The sequence below is a fragment of the Berghia stephanieae genome, chromosome 3, assembly GCF_034508935.2.
Source record: "Berghia stephanieae isolate SIO BIC M18660-M18661 chromosome 3, UCSD_Bste_1.3, whole genome shotgun sequence".
NCBI lineage: Eukaryota > Metazoa > Mollusca > Gastropoda > Nudibranchia > Aeolidiidae > Berghia > Berghia stephanieae.
This window is the reverse complement of record NC_088362.1, coordinates 105,506,489-105,525,478: the sequence shown is the minus strand read 5'-3', so window position 1 is coordinate 105,525,478 and position 18,990 is coordinate 105,506,489. Positions and strand designations below refer to the sequence as shown.

General features: G+C 37.1%; 1 protein-coding gene across 7 annotated transcripts in view; it reads left to right on the top strand.

The window, feature by feature from the left end:
• Positions 1–18,990, top strand: part of LOC144969081 (calcium-transporting ATPase sarcoplasmic/endoplasmic reticulum type-like) — a 90,136-nt gene that overhangs the window by 14,360 nt on the left and 56,786 nt on the right. For all 7 annotated transcript variants that reach the window (XM_078908106.1, XM_078908109.1, XM_078908104.1 and 4 more), the window contains exons 4-5: positions 9,895–9,999; positions 15,816–15,954. In XM_078908106.1, coding sequence (XP_078764232.1) covers positions 9,895–9,999; positions 15,816–15,954 — 244 coding nt within the window. The remainder of the gene's footprint in view (positions 1–9,894; positions 10,000–15,815; positions 15,955–18,990) is intronic.

Below are 18,990 nucleotides of genomic sequence, written 5' to 3'. Positions count from 1 at the left end.
GAAGTTTGTCGCGAAGTCTGCTAATTATCATGGCATTGGCATTATTGATTGGCGTTGGTGCTTACCATTACTTTTGTTCTTGTCTTTGAATCCCGTTGGCGATGTGAAATTAACGGAAGCATTGATTTCGCCTCCTCTTAGAGAAAAAAAGCACTTTTAGTTATCTGCAGGAAAGGACTTGCGGATCTTGCCTTTTCGTCGACTTTTCTTGTACTTGTATGCTTGTGAATCCGAGTTAGCAGCGTAACCGTCTTGATGACGTCAAAATAAGGGTAAATATGCTTGACCTTGCCTGATCCCCTTGGCAGTCAGGGGTAATCCAAAAGTAGAACACTATAACAATAATTTCTGGACAGTGGTAGGGTTGGGAATAAATCTTTTCGCGCATGGCGATTAGCTTACCGTGCTTGAATCTTTCTGACGTTTTGTAACGGCACAATTATAGGGATTATTATTTTTATACAGATGACCACTATTCGATCATTCGCTTTGCTTTGACTTCATTGTTTAGTACGTTGGTTTATCGATTTTTAAATTATCGATATACTTCAATGCTTTCGCGTAGCCGTGTGGTCTTCGATTCGCCTTTGGCATTAGGATGAGTGCTACGAGGGGCGACCGTGTGTAAAGTAACTATAGATCTACCGATTATTTGTACAAATAATGACTGGCTACACAGGGCCTGTAGTCGAAAAATATATTTATCTATGCGACTGTCGTATGCCAAATTTATCAGTATTATTACTACTATGATATTATTAACAATTTGGAGGGGGGGGGGGGGGGGGGGGTTGAATTTTTAAAGCCAAAATATTTGATTTAGATGTGTTTTATAAGTATTGGATTGACCGAGCTGGTTTACTTATTGAGCAGTAAAGTTAGGTGCCCCAAACGTAAACAAAGTTCGAGAAGCACGTGGCAAACCACATGTTCCTGTCTTGACAGCTCACGTTCCAATGTAAATAATAGAAAAAAATAACCTTTAAAATTTGGCTGTTAGGTGGCAAAAGAAACACATATTCATAAATACTCGATCATGCATCAAATAATGTCTAGATATGGATATTTTATGGAACAAAAGGTAAAATTTTCTAAAATTTATCAAAAGTTACAGTCTATCTATTTTTAGACCAGAGCAAGTTACTGCGCTGGTGTGAACAAAACGAGAATTATTCGGAGCCTGATTTTCATAATAATTTAGCCTTATATTATTATTTCTGCAACTGTTAGATTTTATGTAAACATATTTTCAATACTGAAAGTGTATTGCCTACAACTCAAACTACAAAATTGGGAGACCTATATTGTGCGTAAATTATTCCGGTCCCTAACGGAAATCACTAGCAACTTGTTATTGTTTACGTTTGGGGCATCAACTTTACTGTTCTATATAAATTTCAAAACAATTCTAATCAACCTTCATAATAGTCATATGAATGGAAACTGCATTACGGATTGGTACATATTATTTTCGTCTTGGAAATCGGATTTTTTAACTCAGAAATTATCGATAAAGATTTTTTTATCTATGGCTGGTTAGAAGGATTTTTTTTTTTCAGTCGAATAATTGTTTTGTTTTGTAACTTATAGTTGTTTGTCTGACAATCATTGAATTTTCCCATTCTTCTTTGCTTGTGTTTTGAAAGGCGATGAAGGCTAAACACTAATTATTATTTCAGGTTGACTACCTTGTCTGCCTTGTATTAACGGGAGTATGAAAAGTGTGAATGAAAAATTGTCGGAACTGTCCATGGTGATCGATCACCAATAGCAGAATGGGAAGGAAAACCGGAGTGAAGTGGGGGTTGATTTGCCTTTCGCTTAAAGTTAACTGATTGCAGTGCCTCGGCAACTTTCACCATCTTTCTTATGATATATGTTCAATGTCGCTGAATTTTTTGCCTTAGTTGGTTAATCTGGATAATACACTTAACAATACAAAACTGGTGAAGTAACGGAGGGGAAACCGAACAAAACATGTTTCTGAGTATAAATTTATGTAAGACGATTAAACAGAAAGTGTCTTTCGAGTTTAGAAGGGGAACGTTCTCAATACTGAATGGGTGTGTAATATGGTTGGTCTGGTCACAGCCTGTAGTTCGTTGGTGTCTTTTGAATCGCGATATAATCTAATTAAACCATGTACATATCAGGGTCCGGGTTTGATGTTTTAAGTCTTAATTACGACTGGAACTGAGGTCTGCAACCGTGCTTATTTATTTGTGTTTGATCAGGACACAGACATAGAGCGGACCTAGCATTACACACAACACTTACACCCAGCAGCGACCGATCGTAGCATTTCCAGGTTTGGCATCCATGCTATGTTGCATGAGGTATGCCGCATTTGCTGGATTCCACAGGTGACCCTTAGAGTGGGTTCGGTACATGCTCGAATTTGGTTCATATAGAAATGACGGATTTTTTTTTTAGTTTCTCTCTTTATTTTTTCTTTTTGGAGAGAGAGAGAGAGAGAGAGAGAGAGAGAGAGAGAGAGAGAGAGAGAGAGAGAAGGAGAGAGAGGGTGGTTCTAATTACAGTAATGGCATCTAGTACTAGTAGCGAGAGGGCAATGCTGCCAGTTTCCGATATAATACCTCTTTTATTTATTTTTTTTTTTTTTACATATGTGGGAAATGTTTTTGTTGATTATTTTGATCGATTAAAATCACCCACAGCTTTTGAAAAACTCTTAAGCTCGAGAATTCCGAATATCGAACAGTTAGAATGGTCACAAAGTTGTGGAGGATTCTGGAAACAGAGACTGCTTCAATTCGATCGATTGAAATAACCCTCTACAACAGGGGGTAAAAACAGTTTGAAACTGAAGACTCCGAAGTCTGAGATTTATTTATTTATTTATTTATTTATTTATTTATTTATTTATTTATTCTAGTTGGGGACATTCTAATTTATCGATGTAAGAAGTAAAGGTAACTAAAGGTTTTCTGTCCATAATATAGAAATGCATTTTGTCATTTTTGTGTGGTATAGTGAGCTCCGAGCTCAAGCTCATATTATGTTGATCTGACTGCTTGCTCATACATTACCCATATTACTATTACTTACCGTGATTGAATAGCAAATAGGTCGTTAATATTATGCACTACAGTTTATATTCATAATACCCCCCCCCCTCTCTCTCTCTCTCTCTCTCTCTCTCTCTCTCTCTCTCTCTCTATCTCTCTTTCTCTCTTCTCTCTCTCTCTCTCTCTCTCTCTCTCTCTCTCTCTCTCTCCCTCCCTCCCTCCCTCTTTTTTTTTTTTTTTTCTTTCTTTATCTCCCTCTCTACTGTTTTTGCGTGTCTGTGTATGTGTGTGTGTGTGTGTGTGTGTGTGTGTGTGTGTGTGTGTGTGTGTGTGTGTGTGTGTGTGTGTGTGTGTGGCGCCACCCTCTCTTCTTAAGTCATTGATTCGGCATTAAGTTATTGATCAAACTGCATTTGCTCGATTCACCGTTTCCCCATCAAACATGGATTGATTTATTATTGAGTGATGCCAAAGACTGGATGAGATGGCTAGTCTTGTGGAATACCGTTTATGTTTGTCGACAGCGCTTTTTTTTTGTTTGTTTGTTTGTTTGTTGTTTTTTTTTTTTGTTTGTTTGTTTGTTTGTTATTGTTTTTGTTTGTTTGTTTGTTTGTTGTTTTTGTTTTTTTTTGTTTGTTTGTTTGTTTGTTGTTTTTTTTTTTTGTTTGTTTGTTTGTTGTTTTTTTTTTTGTTTGTTTGTTTGTTTGTTGTTTTTTTTTTGTTTGTTTGTTTGTTGTTGTTTTTTTTTGTTTGTTTGTTTGTTGTTGTTTTTTTGTTTGTTTGTTTGTTTGTTGTTGTTTTTTTGTTTGTTGTTTGTTTTGTTTTTTTTTTTTTTGTTTGTTTGTTCTTAATTAAAATTAAAGTACAATATTCTTCTCTCTCTCCTCTCTCTCTCTCTCCTCTCTCTCTCTCTCTCTCTCTCTCTCTCTCTCTTTCTCTTCTCTCTATCTATCTATCTATCTATCTATCTATCTATCTATCTATCTATCTATCTATCTATCTATCTATTTATCTATCTATCTATCTATCTTATCTCTCTTCTCTCTCTCTCTCTCTCTCTCTCTCTCTCTCTCTCTCTCTCACTCGTGATTTTAATGACTCTCTGGTCAACAAAATATTGTTCTGTGACTCAGTCAATATTAGAATATTGCACCAGCACGCGATCGAATACGGATTATGTTACAATTTGTCGACACCCCCCCCCCCCCCCCCCCCAGTAATCTCTCCTTCCATTAATCTAATCTTTTATCTATTTATTTATCTATCTATCTATCTATCTATCTATCTATCTATCTATCTATCTGTCTGTCTGTCTGTCTGTCTGTCTGTCTATCTATCTATTTATCTCTCTGTCTATCAATCTACATACCTCCCCCCCCCCTTACTCACTCTCTCTCTCTCTCTCTCTCTCTCTCTCTCTCTCTCTCTCTCTCTCTCTCTCTCTCTCTCTCTCTCCCTCTCCCACTCCTCCAGGTCGACCGAGTATTACTTACTGTGTACATTAAGGTCTAGATTGTAGACAGTCGATGCAGTGCGATGCAGTTATTCCAGAGTAGCAGGCAATTATTACCGACTGATTCCGAATTGAAATTAGCTGGGTTCGTTACTGCGACAGAAATAAAAATCTTGTCGTACGACACATTGTTCGGGGGTTTTTTTTTTGTTTGTTTTATATTTTTTTCTTTTGTGGGGGGGGGGGGGGGGGGGGGGGGGGGGGGGGGTCTTTTTTAACCGTCATTAAATTGTTTGGTCTGTTTGATTATTTGCTACGCGCGGTCTGTTGTAATTTATCTCGCGTTGAGAGAGATGTTCAGATCGAGGTCAATTCTTCACTAATTCCGATTGGTTAATAAACTGATCTCGCCGCTTTATTTATTGCCACATTTTTAGAGGTTGATAGATAGGTGAATAAATAACTAGAGAGAGAGAGAGAGAGAGAGAGAGAGAGAGAGAGGGGGGGGGGGGGGGGCTGTGACCGACCGGTTTAAGAAGATAAGACGGAGCGGAAGAAAACTGTATGGGAAAGAAAGACAATGGAAGAGCGCCAAGAGTGGAACGTTGGAATGAGATGAGAACGAGAGGATATGAATAATTAGAAGAACAAGAAGAAGGGGAAGCAAGGAGAAAATTAATTCTCTATACGGGTAGCCTTAAACGGACGGAAACCGTTTCGTCTATAATTTGATCGGACATTAGAACGTGGTAAATATTCTGTGTGACGGACGTGATAAAAGAGGATTGCATTGCGTCTCGTATCGATTTAATGAATCTTCCGTCTTCGTGGGTTCCTCACTCCCAGCTTGCCCATCAATATGAAATTATATTAAATAGTGTACATATTCTAATATGTAATTTTGTCTGTAATACAAAGCTAATATTTATATAGATATATATTTTTTTAGAAACGCGAGATTTTACATAGCGCAATATCCACACAAACCGTGCTCAAAGCGCTTTGCAAAGGGTCCCTGCCCAACAGCAACACGTAACGTATAGAACGACATATGACACCCCCCCCCCCCCCCCCCCGCCTCCCTGTCCACCCAGCGGTGATCGAGTTGATAGGTCTGGCTTAGAGTACTTGTCGATAGACTAGCGTCCGATCAGAAGGGTAGCGAGCAATTGCTATTGTCATGCTATAGAAACCTGTATAAACTCTGGCTCCATGGCCCGAATGGCTTGGAGGGATTACTTTTTTTTATATTCAAAAGCTCAATGTCAACATCCGTAGCCAGCTGCCAAGGTTTGGATTTCCTATTATTATATAGAAGGAACGAAACTGACGCCACACAGCTCTTCGTTAGTGTTTTTATCCAGCCGTTTTTATGAGTAGTTCACTTTTAATTCTATCAATGAGACTATAACCGTTCAAGGTTACATATATATAGTTTTGTGTGTTATACGATATATCCGGCTGATGTTGTAACCATTTCCATTAAACTCACTTCATCAATATAAGGACAGAACTAGGGAATCGCTGACAGTTTTTTCTCTCTACTCCTACCCATTTCCTTCACTCATTCTTCTCTTACTTGCTGCTCCTCCACATTCTCTTATCTTTCTGTACGGAAGTATTCATTCCATCTGGTGATTTGTTCACCTGTCTCTCTCTCTCTCTCTCTCTCTCTCTCTCTCTCTCTCTCTCTCTCTCTCTCTCTCTCTCTCTCTATCTCTATCTCTATCTCTCTCTCGCTCTCTCTCTCTCACACACTCTCCCTCACTCTCACACACACTCTCCCTCACTCTCACACACACTATCTCTCTCTCCCTCTCCCCCCCCCCCCTCTCTCTCTCTCTATCTTAATATATATTATTATATATATATATATATATATATATATATATATATATATATATATATCGCCCCCCCCCCCCCTCTCTCTCTCTCTCTCGCTCCATCTCAACGTTTTTGAATTTCTATCAACACAGTCTCACAATTCCTCTTTTAAAAAAAAAGAAAAAAAAAAAGAAAGGAGATAATGAATTACACGAAAAACAACATCAGACGATTAAGTTCCATCTCAATATTCCTTTTATCGATCTATTGATTCATCCTGTCAGGAGATGTAAGACTATTCGTTTGCTCGGATTTACATTTGTTTGTTAGGTATCGATTTTACGTGATGAATGACATTCGATACGAATAGTACAATAAATAAGGGCGTGGAACGAATTCTTTCACACGTCTGCTTTGTTAACTGATTAACTGTTTTAATGTCGTTAGCTATATAATGTGTATTAGCAACGATTACGCTCTCAAGCTACACGGACCGACATACGACGAGGAAGAACACGGAAGGTCTGTCCTCAAGTGTCTTAGGATAGATCTTCGATTTCTTCCTTGTCGCTCGTCGATTGTTGAAGGTTGGGAACGTAATCGTTAACTTGCTATTCTCGGACACTGCGATTTCTTGCCCTTTGCCGTGGCTGGGATCCTTAGCTGAGAGGGATATGGTCAAGTATATAGTTTCTTTAATCGAGAAGTGGTGAATCTTTCACCTTAATCGTCCAAACAAATGAGCAGCTGAGCTACATAGTCTCTGCTATTCACCGATAAAATAACGCGTGAGTGTGTATGGGGGGGGGGGGGTGGTCATTTATCTGTCACTCCACGTGCCAACAGAATAGGCTGTCTTTCAATTTTACGACAGTTAAGTTCTACTGGCGTAATCTGCAAAGTTGCATTCCTAAAATAAAAATTGTCCAGAGACTTATACTACAATATAATATCGGTCTGTTATTATATGGCTCTCAACTTGTCAAAAATCGTCAAGACACTTATGTTCTTTCCCCCCCCCCCCCCCCCCCCCCCCCCCCCCCCCCCTCCAACTCTTTATTCAAGGAAATCCATTGCTGCCCGTACTCGGATGGCTTGATGTGTTTAAATTGTTTTATTTGATCAGACAATGCTGGGATCTTAATTTTGCCATCCTTTGCCATCCGAGTCATCGAGTCAATGGCCATGTGTTTGAACATTGCTCGACTTCATTTCCTACAAATGCTAGAGCTCTGCCATGAACCCATAATGGATCCCTTGAGAAGTGCACACTGGCAGTGTTTAATTGTGAACTCTCACGACATGGGATGGCGTTCTCCATTGAAATCGAACTCATTGGCTTAGATAGAGTACATCATTTTATTTATGTTTTTTCATTCGTGCAAAACAAATCAAAATAAAACGAAACAAGACCAAAACAGTAATCCCCCCCCCCCCCCCCCCCCCCCCCAAAAGGGGGGGGGGAGCACAGAACAAAAATCCAAAACAAAACAATAGAACGGAAGCAAAGTAAACAAACAGAAGCAAATAAAGAACTAAACAAAAACAAAAACCAAACATGTAGGTCAATATTAGATTATTGGTGCATTTTCGTACATAAATTCTCGACTGGGTTGTAGATATCTAGACGTCTAATTATAATTTAGAAACTAAAATTTTTTAATTTTTTTTTTTTTATTGTGGCATGGTTTTAAGTGGGACGGTAGCGACTTTTTTATATTTCAACGTCTGCGATCTTGATTTTAATCGAAAGATGCCAATCGAGCTCTGTTTAACAAAAATATTCTTTTACAAAGACTCAACATCAACTCCCTCCCCCCTCTTTAAATTTTTTTTTTTTTTATTTATTTTTTTTTTTTTGAATTACACATAACCTGTTATTTGTCAGTGTCTAGACTTATCAAACAAAAACTTCAATGAAGCCTTTTTTGCGTATCAACATATTGCAAGGAATCGTCTCTCTCTCTCTCTCTCTCTCTCTCTCTCTCTCTCTCTCTCTCTCTCTCTCTCTCTCTCTCTCTCTCTCTCTCTCTCCCCCCTCCCCCCCCAAAACAAACAAACCGTGCTGGTTTTACTCTAATCATGTGGTTTTCGTGTTTGAGACATGGAAATTGGTTTTATCAAGTATCCCTTGCCCTGTAATTGTTATAAAGTCATTGATACTATCAAATAAAATTATATGTCAGTGATATGACGGAAATATTGTGGGCGGGGCAATTTGGTTGTGGTTGGATGTTTGCGAACGATTTGGAAGGGTGAAGGTTCTGTGGTACAGAGAGTCACTTCAAGGATATTTAAAAAAAAAAAAGAACGTACGGTCAAAATTGACTTCCAAAAAAGTTGCCGTACTCACCACCTTTCTTTCTTTCTTTTTTTTTTTTTCCTTTTTCTTTTTCTTTTTCTTTTTTTTTTTTTTTTTCAAAGTCATGTCGATGTGTTGATTTGACCCTCAATTTGTCTAAAAGTATTAAACCTGAGACCTCAAAGAATCCTTAGGTTTTAAGAATTTGTTTCAAGCTGGAGATCATCTCAACTCGTCGATATTTATGACCACAATGATGTTTGGAAAAGCTGCTCTGTCAGTTGACGGGTTATGTGATTGTACCAGCGACTAGGAGTGTACGGTCTTTTGGAATATTGAGTTGTTGAAAGGGGTGGCATATCCATAGACTAAAACCTTCTTGGGGAGTTTGGATTCCATTGTCACGATGGACGGATCAATTCACAATGATTATTGAAGGACCCATAACAAGAACAAGGACGTCATAATATTAGTATTATTATGAACGGAGGAGTATAGTTGTAGTAGAACTTTGTGGGAGAGGGGTTGGGGGTGGAGCGTTCTTTGGCTGAGTTGTTGAGCGATTAATTGTGCTGTAGACCTGGTGGGAGTTAAAGGTCTTTTCGTGTTTTTTGTTTTGTTTTTGTTGTTGTTTGTTTTATTTTGTAGTTTAAAACTTTGTATTGGATTATCAATATTTCTTCGTGGTATCTGTGCCAAGTTGGCAGGACAGCATCATTATGTTTATTTATTTATTTAAAAAATATATATTTTAGCCAATGATTGTAACACTTTTTATTAACTATTTGTCATTGCGTCTTATTCAAAACGTATGGTCCCTCCTCACGGAACCACCCTCCCCCCCCCCCCCCCCCCCCCCCCCCCCCCCCCCCCCCCCCCCCCCCCCCCCCCTTTTACACCCCCTTCTGATTAGAAAAGTAGAAAACGGTAAGGGCTGCCTGAAGCCGGTGATCGTAAAATACTAACGAAAAAGTGAAAATGGAAAGGCTTCGTATGGGAACAAAACAGACCATGGACGTTTCGGGTACAAACCCTGCAACCACCATTGAGTACAGACGATACAAGTTATTTTTCATTATATTTTATTTGTTTTCCACGTTTATTTGTGTATTGTTGTGCGGACGAAGGGTTTGTACCCGAAACGACCATTGTCTGTTTTGTTCCCATACGAAGCCTTTCCATTTTCACTTTTTCTGATTAGAAGCAATATAGATATTTATGTAAACGAACTGTATATTACCACATATATTGTTGATTTTCTCATTTTATTTCTAATATTCTTTCAGGTCTTAGCCTGGTTTGAAGAGAGTGAGGAACAAGTGACAGCGTTTGTGGAGCCTTTTGTCATTCTAACCATCTTAGTCCTAAATGCTGTTGTGGGTGTCTGGCAGGTAAGAATCAGAGAATAGAAACTTTCATTCTTTACCATTAAAAGTAGTACCGGAGACAGCCATATATGTTACAGTGAATGACATAATCAGTCGGATGGTGAAAAGGTTTGAACTGAGATATTGCCAAGTTTAGTTAGAAGATCAGTTTTTATCAAAAATGAGTTCATGTCATCAATGATTAAATCAACCCTTTTTGTACATTTTCTGAAAATATCAAAGTTAATTTCACTTCTAAATATTTTTTACAGCTAGTCAATTTGAAAAAAGTATGAAATTTGAGATAAGTTGCTGGGTACTTTCTCATACATCTGACCATAACTTCATGAAAAATCACCCGATTTACTTCAAATAATGATTAAAATGCTCTGGGGAGCATATTCTTTTAGAAAATGCAAAAATAAAATTCAAATCCAAAATTTTCGCCTTCCGACTGATTATGTCATGCCCTGACGCATTATAGAGACTCGAAACTTCTGAAGTGGCAATAGGGTTTTAATAGCAGACGACGCGTATCGATGTCAGGTCGCGTCAACTGGTTAAACATCCTCTCGCTCATAATGTTTATACAGTGTAATACAATTGAAATTTGGCACGGGTTTACACAGCTTTCTATGTATTCAGATGAGATTTCTTCTCACTAAATTCTCTCAGACGACAGTTGTTTTTTTTTTTTTTTTGGTGTATTTGTACGATTGATATCGATAGAACGAAGATGACGTCACTCAAGCCTTTGTTATTATATTTTGCCATCCGCGTTTGTGAGTGATTCTCACTAAACTGCATTACCCCGACTATAAAAGTTCATGATTACACAATGTTTTGTGTGTTGGTCCGTTATACTTCCGGATGGCAATGTTATGAGCTTCTTAGCCAAGCGCATACTATCTATAGATGGCAATGTTATGAGCTTCTTAGCCAAGCGCATACTATCTATAGATAGAATGCGCTTGACTAAGAAGCTCATAACATTGCCATCATGAAGTATAACGGACCAACACACAAAACTGTGTGTATCCATGAACGTTTATAGTCGGGTTAATACAGTTCAGTGAGCATTACTCATAAAACGCGGATGGCAAAAACAACAAAGACCCGAGTGGCGTCATCTTCGAACTATCTATAGCGGGGAGAAATGGCGTGTATTTTATTTAAACACACACCATCAACACACAAATCTCATGTTTACCGACTTGACATTGAACACCCACACACGGAAGGAACCCCTACGTTTCACGTCTCCATATTTTAGTCTCAGGTAGTACCACAGCTCTGTGTTATCTATGGGTAGTACGCTGCTATGGAATGAATGACGATGACATCACTCATCTCTTTGTTATTGCTTTTAGTCTGCCATTTGAATTGAGTGATTAGTTCTGACGAGATTCTATCAAACTGACTCGAAAGGTTTAAGGTTATAGATAGTTCGAAGATGACGTCACTCAGGTCTTTGTTGTTGTTTTTTGCCATCCATGTTTATGAGTAATGCTCACTGAACTGTATTAACCTGATTATAAACGTTCATGGATACACACAGTTTTGTGTGTTGGTCCGTTATACTTCCGGATGGCAATGTTATGAGCTTCTTAGACAAGCGCATACTATCTATACATAGTTGTAAGTGTTGACACGTTTCACCCGGCCTGCAGAGATTGTGAACGAGACATGACGACTGTTAAGCGATATTACAATTTTTTTTTTCCGGGACAGAGACAACGCTGTTGACGATCAGGTACTCATTTTACACCTGAATACGGTGAACGAATGTGAGTAAAGAGCCTTTTTCAAGGACTCAACTATGCGCCGAGCAAGACCTCAAACCCATCTTTCTGTTAAATGCCCAATCAATACATATTAACATGACACTGTATGGATTTCCTCTTACATGCGATGACGTAATGATTAAGGCTATTAGATATCGATCGCATTTTCTTTATTGAAAGGACAGACAGAACGCTCATGTTATAAGAACAAGTAACCAGTAAATACAGTATAGATAGTATGCGCTTGGCTAAGAAGCTCACAACATTGCCATCCGGAAATATAACGGACAAACACCCAAAGCTCTGTGTAACCTTGAACGTTTATAGTCTGGTTAATACAGTTAAGTGAAAATTACTCATAAACGCGGATGGCAAAAAACAAAAAGAAAGACCTGAGTGACGTCAACTTCGATCTATATATTTCATTTTTTATGGAAAGAGAAAAACTACCAGCAACAACAAAAGAAACACATAAAGGTGATGTGATGATAACCTTTTTCCAGTGCAGTTTATAAGTGGGTCAGTCAAGTATAACAAGATTATTAAAACAAGAAAAAAGTCATGGCGTTAGATTAATATAGTTGAGATTCTGCTCGATTGGTGTAGATGCATCACCGATTTTGAGGGAATCGTGTTTAACCGATTTTTAGATCTGTTTCCTAGATAAGTAGCCTCCGGCCTCCCCCCCCCCCCCCCCCCCCATCCCGCCCCTTTCTTTTAAAAAATTACCCCTTCCTTCTTCTTCCCCGCTCATACCATTGTAACCAGTGTAATATTATAAATGAAATTAAGTGGAAATTGTTTCTTCTCCACTCACCGATTGGTGAAATTAATCAAATTAACATCAGCAACTTTTCTTAAACATTGAATATAACTTTTAAACAAGGTTGAAATTGTTCAACTGAAACAAATCGATTTATTTATTTATTTATTTATTTTTATTTATTTAATTTATTTATTTTAGATTAAAAGTTTAAAATGAAATCTGGATCTTGTTCCTATGTTACCTGTGCCAGGTCTTGAGTTTAGTATAGATGTAAGGGCTAGTCTTATATGTTTAAAATCATTTCAGTTATACATCAATCGTGTTGCCCATGCCATAGCCTCATTCTGGTTTTATGTCGGAGTGACCCTGTGCCAAACATTAATATAGAAGTTATTGGAAATATAATATGAAATTTTGTTTTTGGTATGTGAGAGTCTATATATATATATATATATATATATATATATATATATATACTCTCTCTCTCTCTCTCTCTCTCTTCTCTCTCTCTCTCTCTCTCTCTCTCTCTCTCTCTCTCTCTCTCTCTCTCTCTCTCTCTCTCTCCCCCCCCCCCCCTTCCCCGGCCAAGCAAAGCATAAGCACTCGATTCAGTCTCAAATGTCTGATATGTAAATTCAATTTTCATCACCTTTCCGCATCGGCTCATCTGTAGTGAGTCCTACATAATACCGATCTGACACATAGATATATTGAATTGGATTCAATAGCCTGATGTCACGGCGAGCAGCGTGGTTCTTAACAAAGAACTTCGGTACTTTTTATTCTTCATGCTGGCTAGAACTTTTCATATGTCATGTAATCAGAATGTATGAAAGTCAAAAACATGATCAGATTTATAATGTTTTTCTCCTCTGGATACACTTTTATGCTCGTCGGAGAAATATTTCATAAGGGCGTCCGCCATTGTTCCGATAGTTTAGAGCCAGTAACTAAGTTACTATGCGTCATTACGAGGGGAGTGACGTCATGACTGTTGAAGGCTATTGTGTGTATGGGTGGGTGGGTGAGAGAGAGAGAGAGAGGGAGAGAGGGAGGGGGGGGGGGGGGGGGGGGGGGAGTGCGCACAAACACAAGAGTTATTTTTGAATACCCTGAACTGGAAAAGTTTATCCATGCTTTCACCTGACGTGACACTAACATATATTTCGATCTACGCCCTACTTTTTAATAACATGTTACACCTACGTATCATAATTTTCTTATGTATCTTTTGAAATTTCCAGCAGCTTGTGCGTTGTGTGTGTGTGTATGTATGTGTGTGTGTGTGTATTTCTATGCTACGCACGAAGCATGCTCGGCTCGAGAATACATACTGACAAAACACTTTTTATCTTCATTTTGTCCAGAAAACATTTTCTTGAAATATCGATTGATTAAAATGAGCACCAACTTGTCAGATCGTCTCAAACCTGAGACGTTTAAACCCTCAACCTTACCGGCCATTTTCAGAATTGTTCGCCAATATTATTATGGGCTCTATTAAATTACAGAATGCCAAGTTTATATAGCTAGCTATAGCAAAATGAAATGAAATCTGGATGAGAAAAGTGACGGTTGCATCGTAACAAATGTGACGATTATTTCAATAGTTGTTATGGAGAGAGTTAAAGAAGCGTCAAGGTTCAGATATTTTCTTAAGTTTAGGGTCGTTTTATTAAAAAAATTTATTGTTAGATATTTTTGTGTTAAGATTAAGTTTTCTGGCCAAAATCCAAAAAAAAAAAAAAAAAGAGAAAAGAAAAAAAAGTGGTTTGTCAATGTAATGCTGATGTACTATAATATATGACCGATAGGTCAAGTTGTAGGACTGGTAGATAAGGAAAAAATTAAAGTCCATTCACTTTCCACTTTGCTGTGCCAGGTTTTATCTGAATGATAGTGATTTATGTGTCAGGGACTGTATTGACACACCAAATCCTGCCTAAGTGGATGTAGCTAGCTGTCTTTTATCGTACATTGGCATCTCGCTCCTCGTATTCTATTATTATATTATATTATTGCGTGGGTTGATTTATGTCTAACAACGTGGCTTTGTTTGGTGGTTACGTCATCAATAAGTTAATCAGGAAATTCACATGACTCGATCCTCATTGAGAATTATCGGAGTTATTGATGTATTTATATTTATATTTTATGTATTTGTATATATGGTATTTATTTATTTATTTAGTTATTCATTTATTAAGATAAGATAAGATATACTTTATTCATCCAACAAAATGGAAAGTCGTTTACAGACGTGGCATGCATGAAAATGTATAAACACAAAGTTGAGAATCTATGGCGACAATGTATATATATATATATAATATGCAAATGCACAAAAATGTAAAAATATACAACCAAGAACGAGCAACACTTATATATTAATTTGATAAATTGATTTAGTTATTCATTTATTGTATATTTGTGTATATTTATTTATGTATTTATGTATCATTTATTGATTTAGTTATTCATTTATTTAACGGTATATTTGTTTATATATTTATTTATTTACTTATTTATCATTTATTGATTTAGTTATTCATTTATTTAACGGTATATTTGTGTATATTTATTTATTTACTTATTTATCATTTATTGATTTAGTTATTCATTTATTTAACGGTATATTTGTGTATATTTATTTATTCGGGTTATCATTTTCAAGAGTGACATTGCTGAGGACAGCGAGTGATTATGATGTCAATTTCTCATTGCTATTCCTTTGTTTTCTAGCTTATTATTTCTGGCCTGATGGTTCCGAATATAAGTAATGAGAAGGGACTTGTTCAATGTACAATGAAATTCTGCCATTTACTGAAAAAAAAAATATTTTAAATTTGGCTAGAAATCTTTTAATTCAAATAATATACCAATCAACTAAACTGAATTTTATGCATTTAGGTAAAATACTCACGATATCTGCCAGCTGTATATATCTTACCAACACAAAAGTATGTGTAACCATAAACGTTTATTGTCTGATTGATAGAAATAATCTGTGAGAACTAATCATTAAATGGCTGTCTAAAAACAATAACAAAGAGCAAAGGGACGTCAATTTCGTTAAGTCTATAATCACCGACTTGACAAAAAGCCTGCAAAATGAGGCTTCTTACTTTGTCTTTCTTTTTGATGTACTGGGGAAGTTGTATAGGAGCGAATGTATTCTGTCCCAAAATAAACTTTATGTTTACTCTGTATACATCAGGATTTGTCATAGAGCCGGAGAAATAAATAAAAATTTAAACCAAAATGAAATAATACATCTTTTTTTTTCCCAGGAAAGAAATGCTGAAAGTGCCATTGAAGCCCTGAAGGAGTACGAGCCTGAGATTGCCAAGGTTGTAAGGAGCAATGCCAAAGGTATCCAGAAGATCAGGGCGTCCCAGCTCGTGCCTGGAGACATTGTTGAAGTCTCTGGTAAGTGGTGGAATAATAGTCTTGTTTGCTTGTTGTTGGGTTGTTAGGGGTATTTAAAGGATATTTAATGTTGAAGTCTCTGGTAAGTGGCGGAATGATAGTCTTGTTTGCTTGTTGTGGGTTGTTAGGGGTTTTAAAGGATATTTAATGTTGAAGTCTCTGGTAAGTGGTGGAATGGAATAATAGTTTGTTTGCTTGTTGTTGGTTGTTAGGGGTATTTAAAGGATATTTAATGTTGAAGTCTCTGGTAAGTGGTGGATGGAATGAATAGGTCTTGTTTGCTTGTTGTTGGGTTGTTAGGGGTATTTAAAGGATGATTAAGTTGAAGTCTCTGGTAAGTGGTGGAATGGAATAATAGTCTTGTTTGCTTGTTGTTGGGTTGTTAGGGGTATTTAAAGGATATTTAATGTTGAAGTCTCTGGTAAGTGTGGAATGAATAATAGTCTTGTTTGCTTGTTGTTGGGTTATTAGGGGTATTTAAAGGATATTTAATGTTGAAGTCTCTGGTAAGTGGTGGAATGGAATAATAGTCTTGTTTGCTTGTTGTTGGGTTGTTAGGGGTATTTAAAGGATATTTAATGTTGAAGTCTCTGGTAAGTGGTGGAAGGGATAATAGTCTTGTTTGCTTGTTGTTGGGTTGTTAGGGGTATTTAAAGGATATTTAATGTTGAAGTCTCTGGTAAGTGGTGGAATGGAATAATAGTTCTTGTTTGCTTGTTGTTGGGGTTAGGGGCATTTAAAGGATATTTAATGTTGAAGTCTCTGGAAGTGGTGGAATGATAGTCTTGTTTGCTTGTTGTTGGTTGTTAGGGGTATTTAAAGGATATTTAATGTTGAAGTCTCTGGTAAGTGGTGGAATGGAATAATAGTCTTGTTTGCTTGTTGTTGGGTTATTAGGGGTATTTAAAGGATATTTAATGTTGAAGTCTCTGGTAAGTGGTGGAATGGAATAATAGTCTTGTTTGCTTGTTGTTGGGGTTATTAGGGGTATTTAAAGGATATTTAATGTTGAAGTCTCTGGTAAGTGGTGGAATGGAATAATAGTCTTGTTTGCTTGTTGTTGGGTTGTAAGGGGTATTTAAAGGATATTTAATGTTGAAGTCTCTGGTAAGTGGTGGAATGGAATAATAGTCTTGTTTGCTTGTTGTTGGGGTTATTAGGGTATTTAAAGGATATTTAATGTTGAAGTCTCTGGTAAGTGGTGGAATGATAGTCTTGTTTGCTTGTTGTTGGGTTGTTAGGGGTATTTAAAGGATATTTAATGTTGAAGTCTCTGGTAAGTGGTGGAATGATAGTCTTGTTTGCTTGTTGTTGGGTTGTTAGGAGTATTTAAAGGATATTTAATGTTGAAGTCTCTGGTAAGTGGCGGAATGGAATAATAGTCTTGTTTGCTTGTTGTTGGGTTGTAAGGGGTATTTAAAGGATATTTAATGTTGAAGTCTCTGGTAAGTGGCGGAATGGAATAATAGTCTTGTTTGCTTGTTGTTGGGTTGTTAGGGGTATTTAAAGGATATTTAATGTTGAAGTCTCTGGTAAGTGGTGGAATGATAGTCTTGTTTGCTTGTTGTTGGGTTGTTAGGTGTATTTAAAGGATATTTAATGTTGAAGTCTCTGGTAAGTGGCGGAATGGAATAATAGTCTTGTTTGCTTGTTGTTGGGGTTGTAAGGGGTATTTAAAGGATATTTAATGTTGAAGTCTCTGGTAAGTGGTGGAATGGAATGATAGTCTTGTTTGCTTGTTGTTGGGTTATTAGGGGTATTTAAAGGATATTTAATGTTGAAGTCTCTGGTAAGTGGTGGAATGGAATAATAGTCTTGTTTGCTTGTTGTTGGGTTGTTAGGGGTATTTAAAGGATATTTAATGTTGAAGTCTCTGGTAAGTGGTGGAATGGAATAATAGTCTTGTTTGCTTGTTGGGGTTGTAAGGGTATTTAAAGGATATTTAATGTTGAAGTCTCTGGTAAGTGGTGGAATGGAATAATAGTCTTGTTTGCTTGTTGTTGGGTTGTTAGGGGTATTTAAAGGATATTTAATGTTGAAGTCTCTGGTAAGTGGTGGAATGGAATAATAGTCTTGTTTGCTTGTTGTTGGGTTGTTAGGGGTATTTAAAGGATATTTAATGTTGAAGTCTCTGGTAAGTGGTGGAATGGAATAATAGTCTTGTTTGCTTGTTGTTGGGTTGTAAGGGGTATTTAAAGGATATTTAATGTTGAAGTCTCTGGTAAGTGGTGGAATGGAATAATAGTCTTGTTTGCTTGTTGTTGGGTTGTTAGGGGTATTTAAAGGATATTTAATGTTGAAGTCTCTGGTAAGTGGTGGAATGGAATAATAGTCTTGTTTGCTTGTTGTTGGGGTTATTAGGGGTATTTAAAGGATATTTAATGTTGAAGTCTCTGGTAAGTGTGGAATGGAATAATAGTCTTGTTTTCTTGTTGTGGGGTTGTTAGGGTATTTAAAGGATTTTTAATGTTGAAGTCTCTGGTAAGTGGTGGAATGGAATAATAGTCTTGTTTGCTTGTTGTTGGGGTTGTTAGGGGTATTTAAAGGATATTTAATGTTGAAGTCTCTGGTAAGTGGTGGAATGGAATGATAGTCTTGTTTGCTTGTTGTTGGGTTGTTAGGGGTATTTAAAGGATATTTAATGTTGAAGTCTCTGGTAAGTGGTGGAATGGAATGATAGTCTTGTTTGCTTGTTGTTGGGTTGTTAGGGGCATTTAAAGGATATTTAATGTTGAAGTCTCTGGTAAGTGGTGGAATGATAGTCTTGTTTGCTTGTTGTTGGGTTGTTAGGGGTATTTAAATGATATTTAATGTTGAAGTCTCTGGTAAGTGGTGGAATGGAATAATAGTCTTGTTTGCTTGTTGTTGGGGTTATTAGGGGTATTTAAAGGATATTTAATGTTGAAGTCTCTGGTAAGTGGTGGAATGGAATAATAGTCTTGTTTGCTTGTTGTTGGGTTATTAGGGGTATTTAAAGGATATTTAATGTTGAAGTCTCTGGTAAGTGGTGGAATGGAATAATAGTCTTGTTTGCTT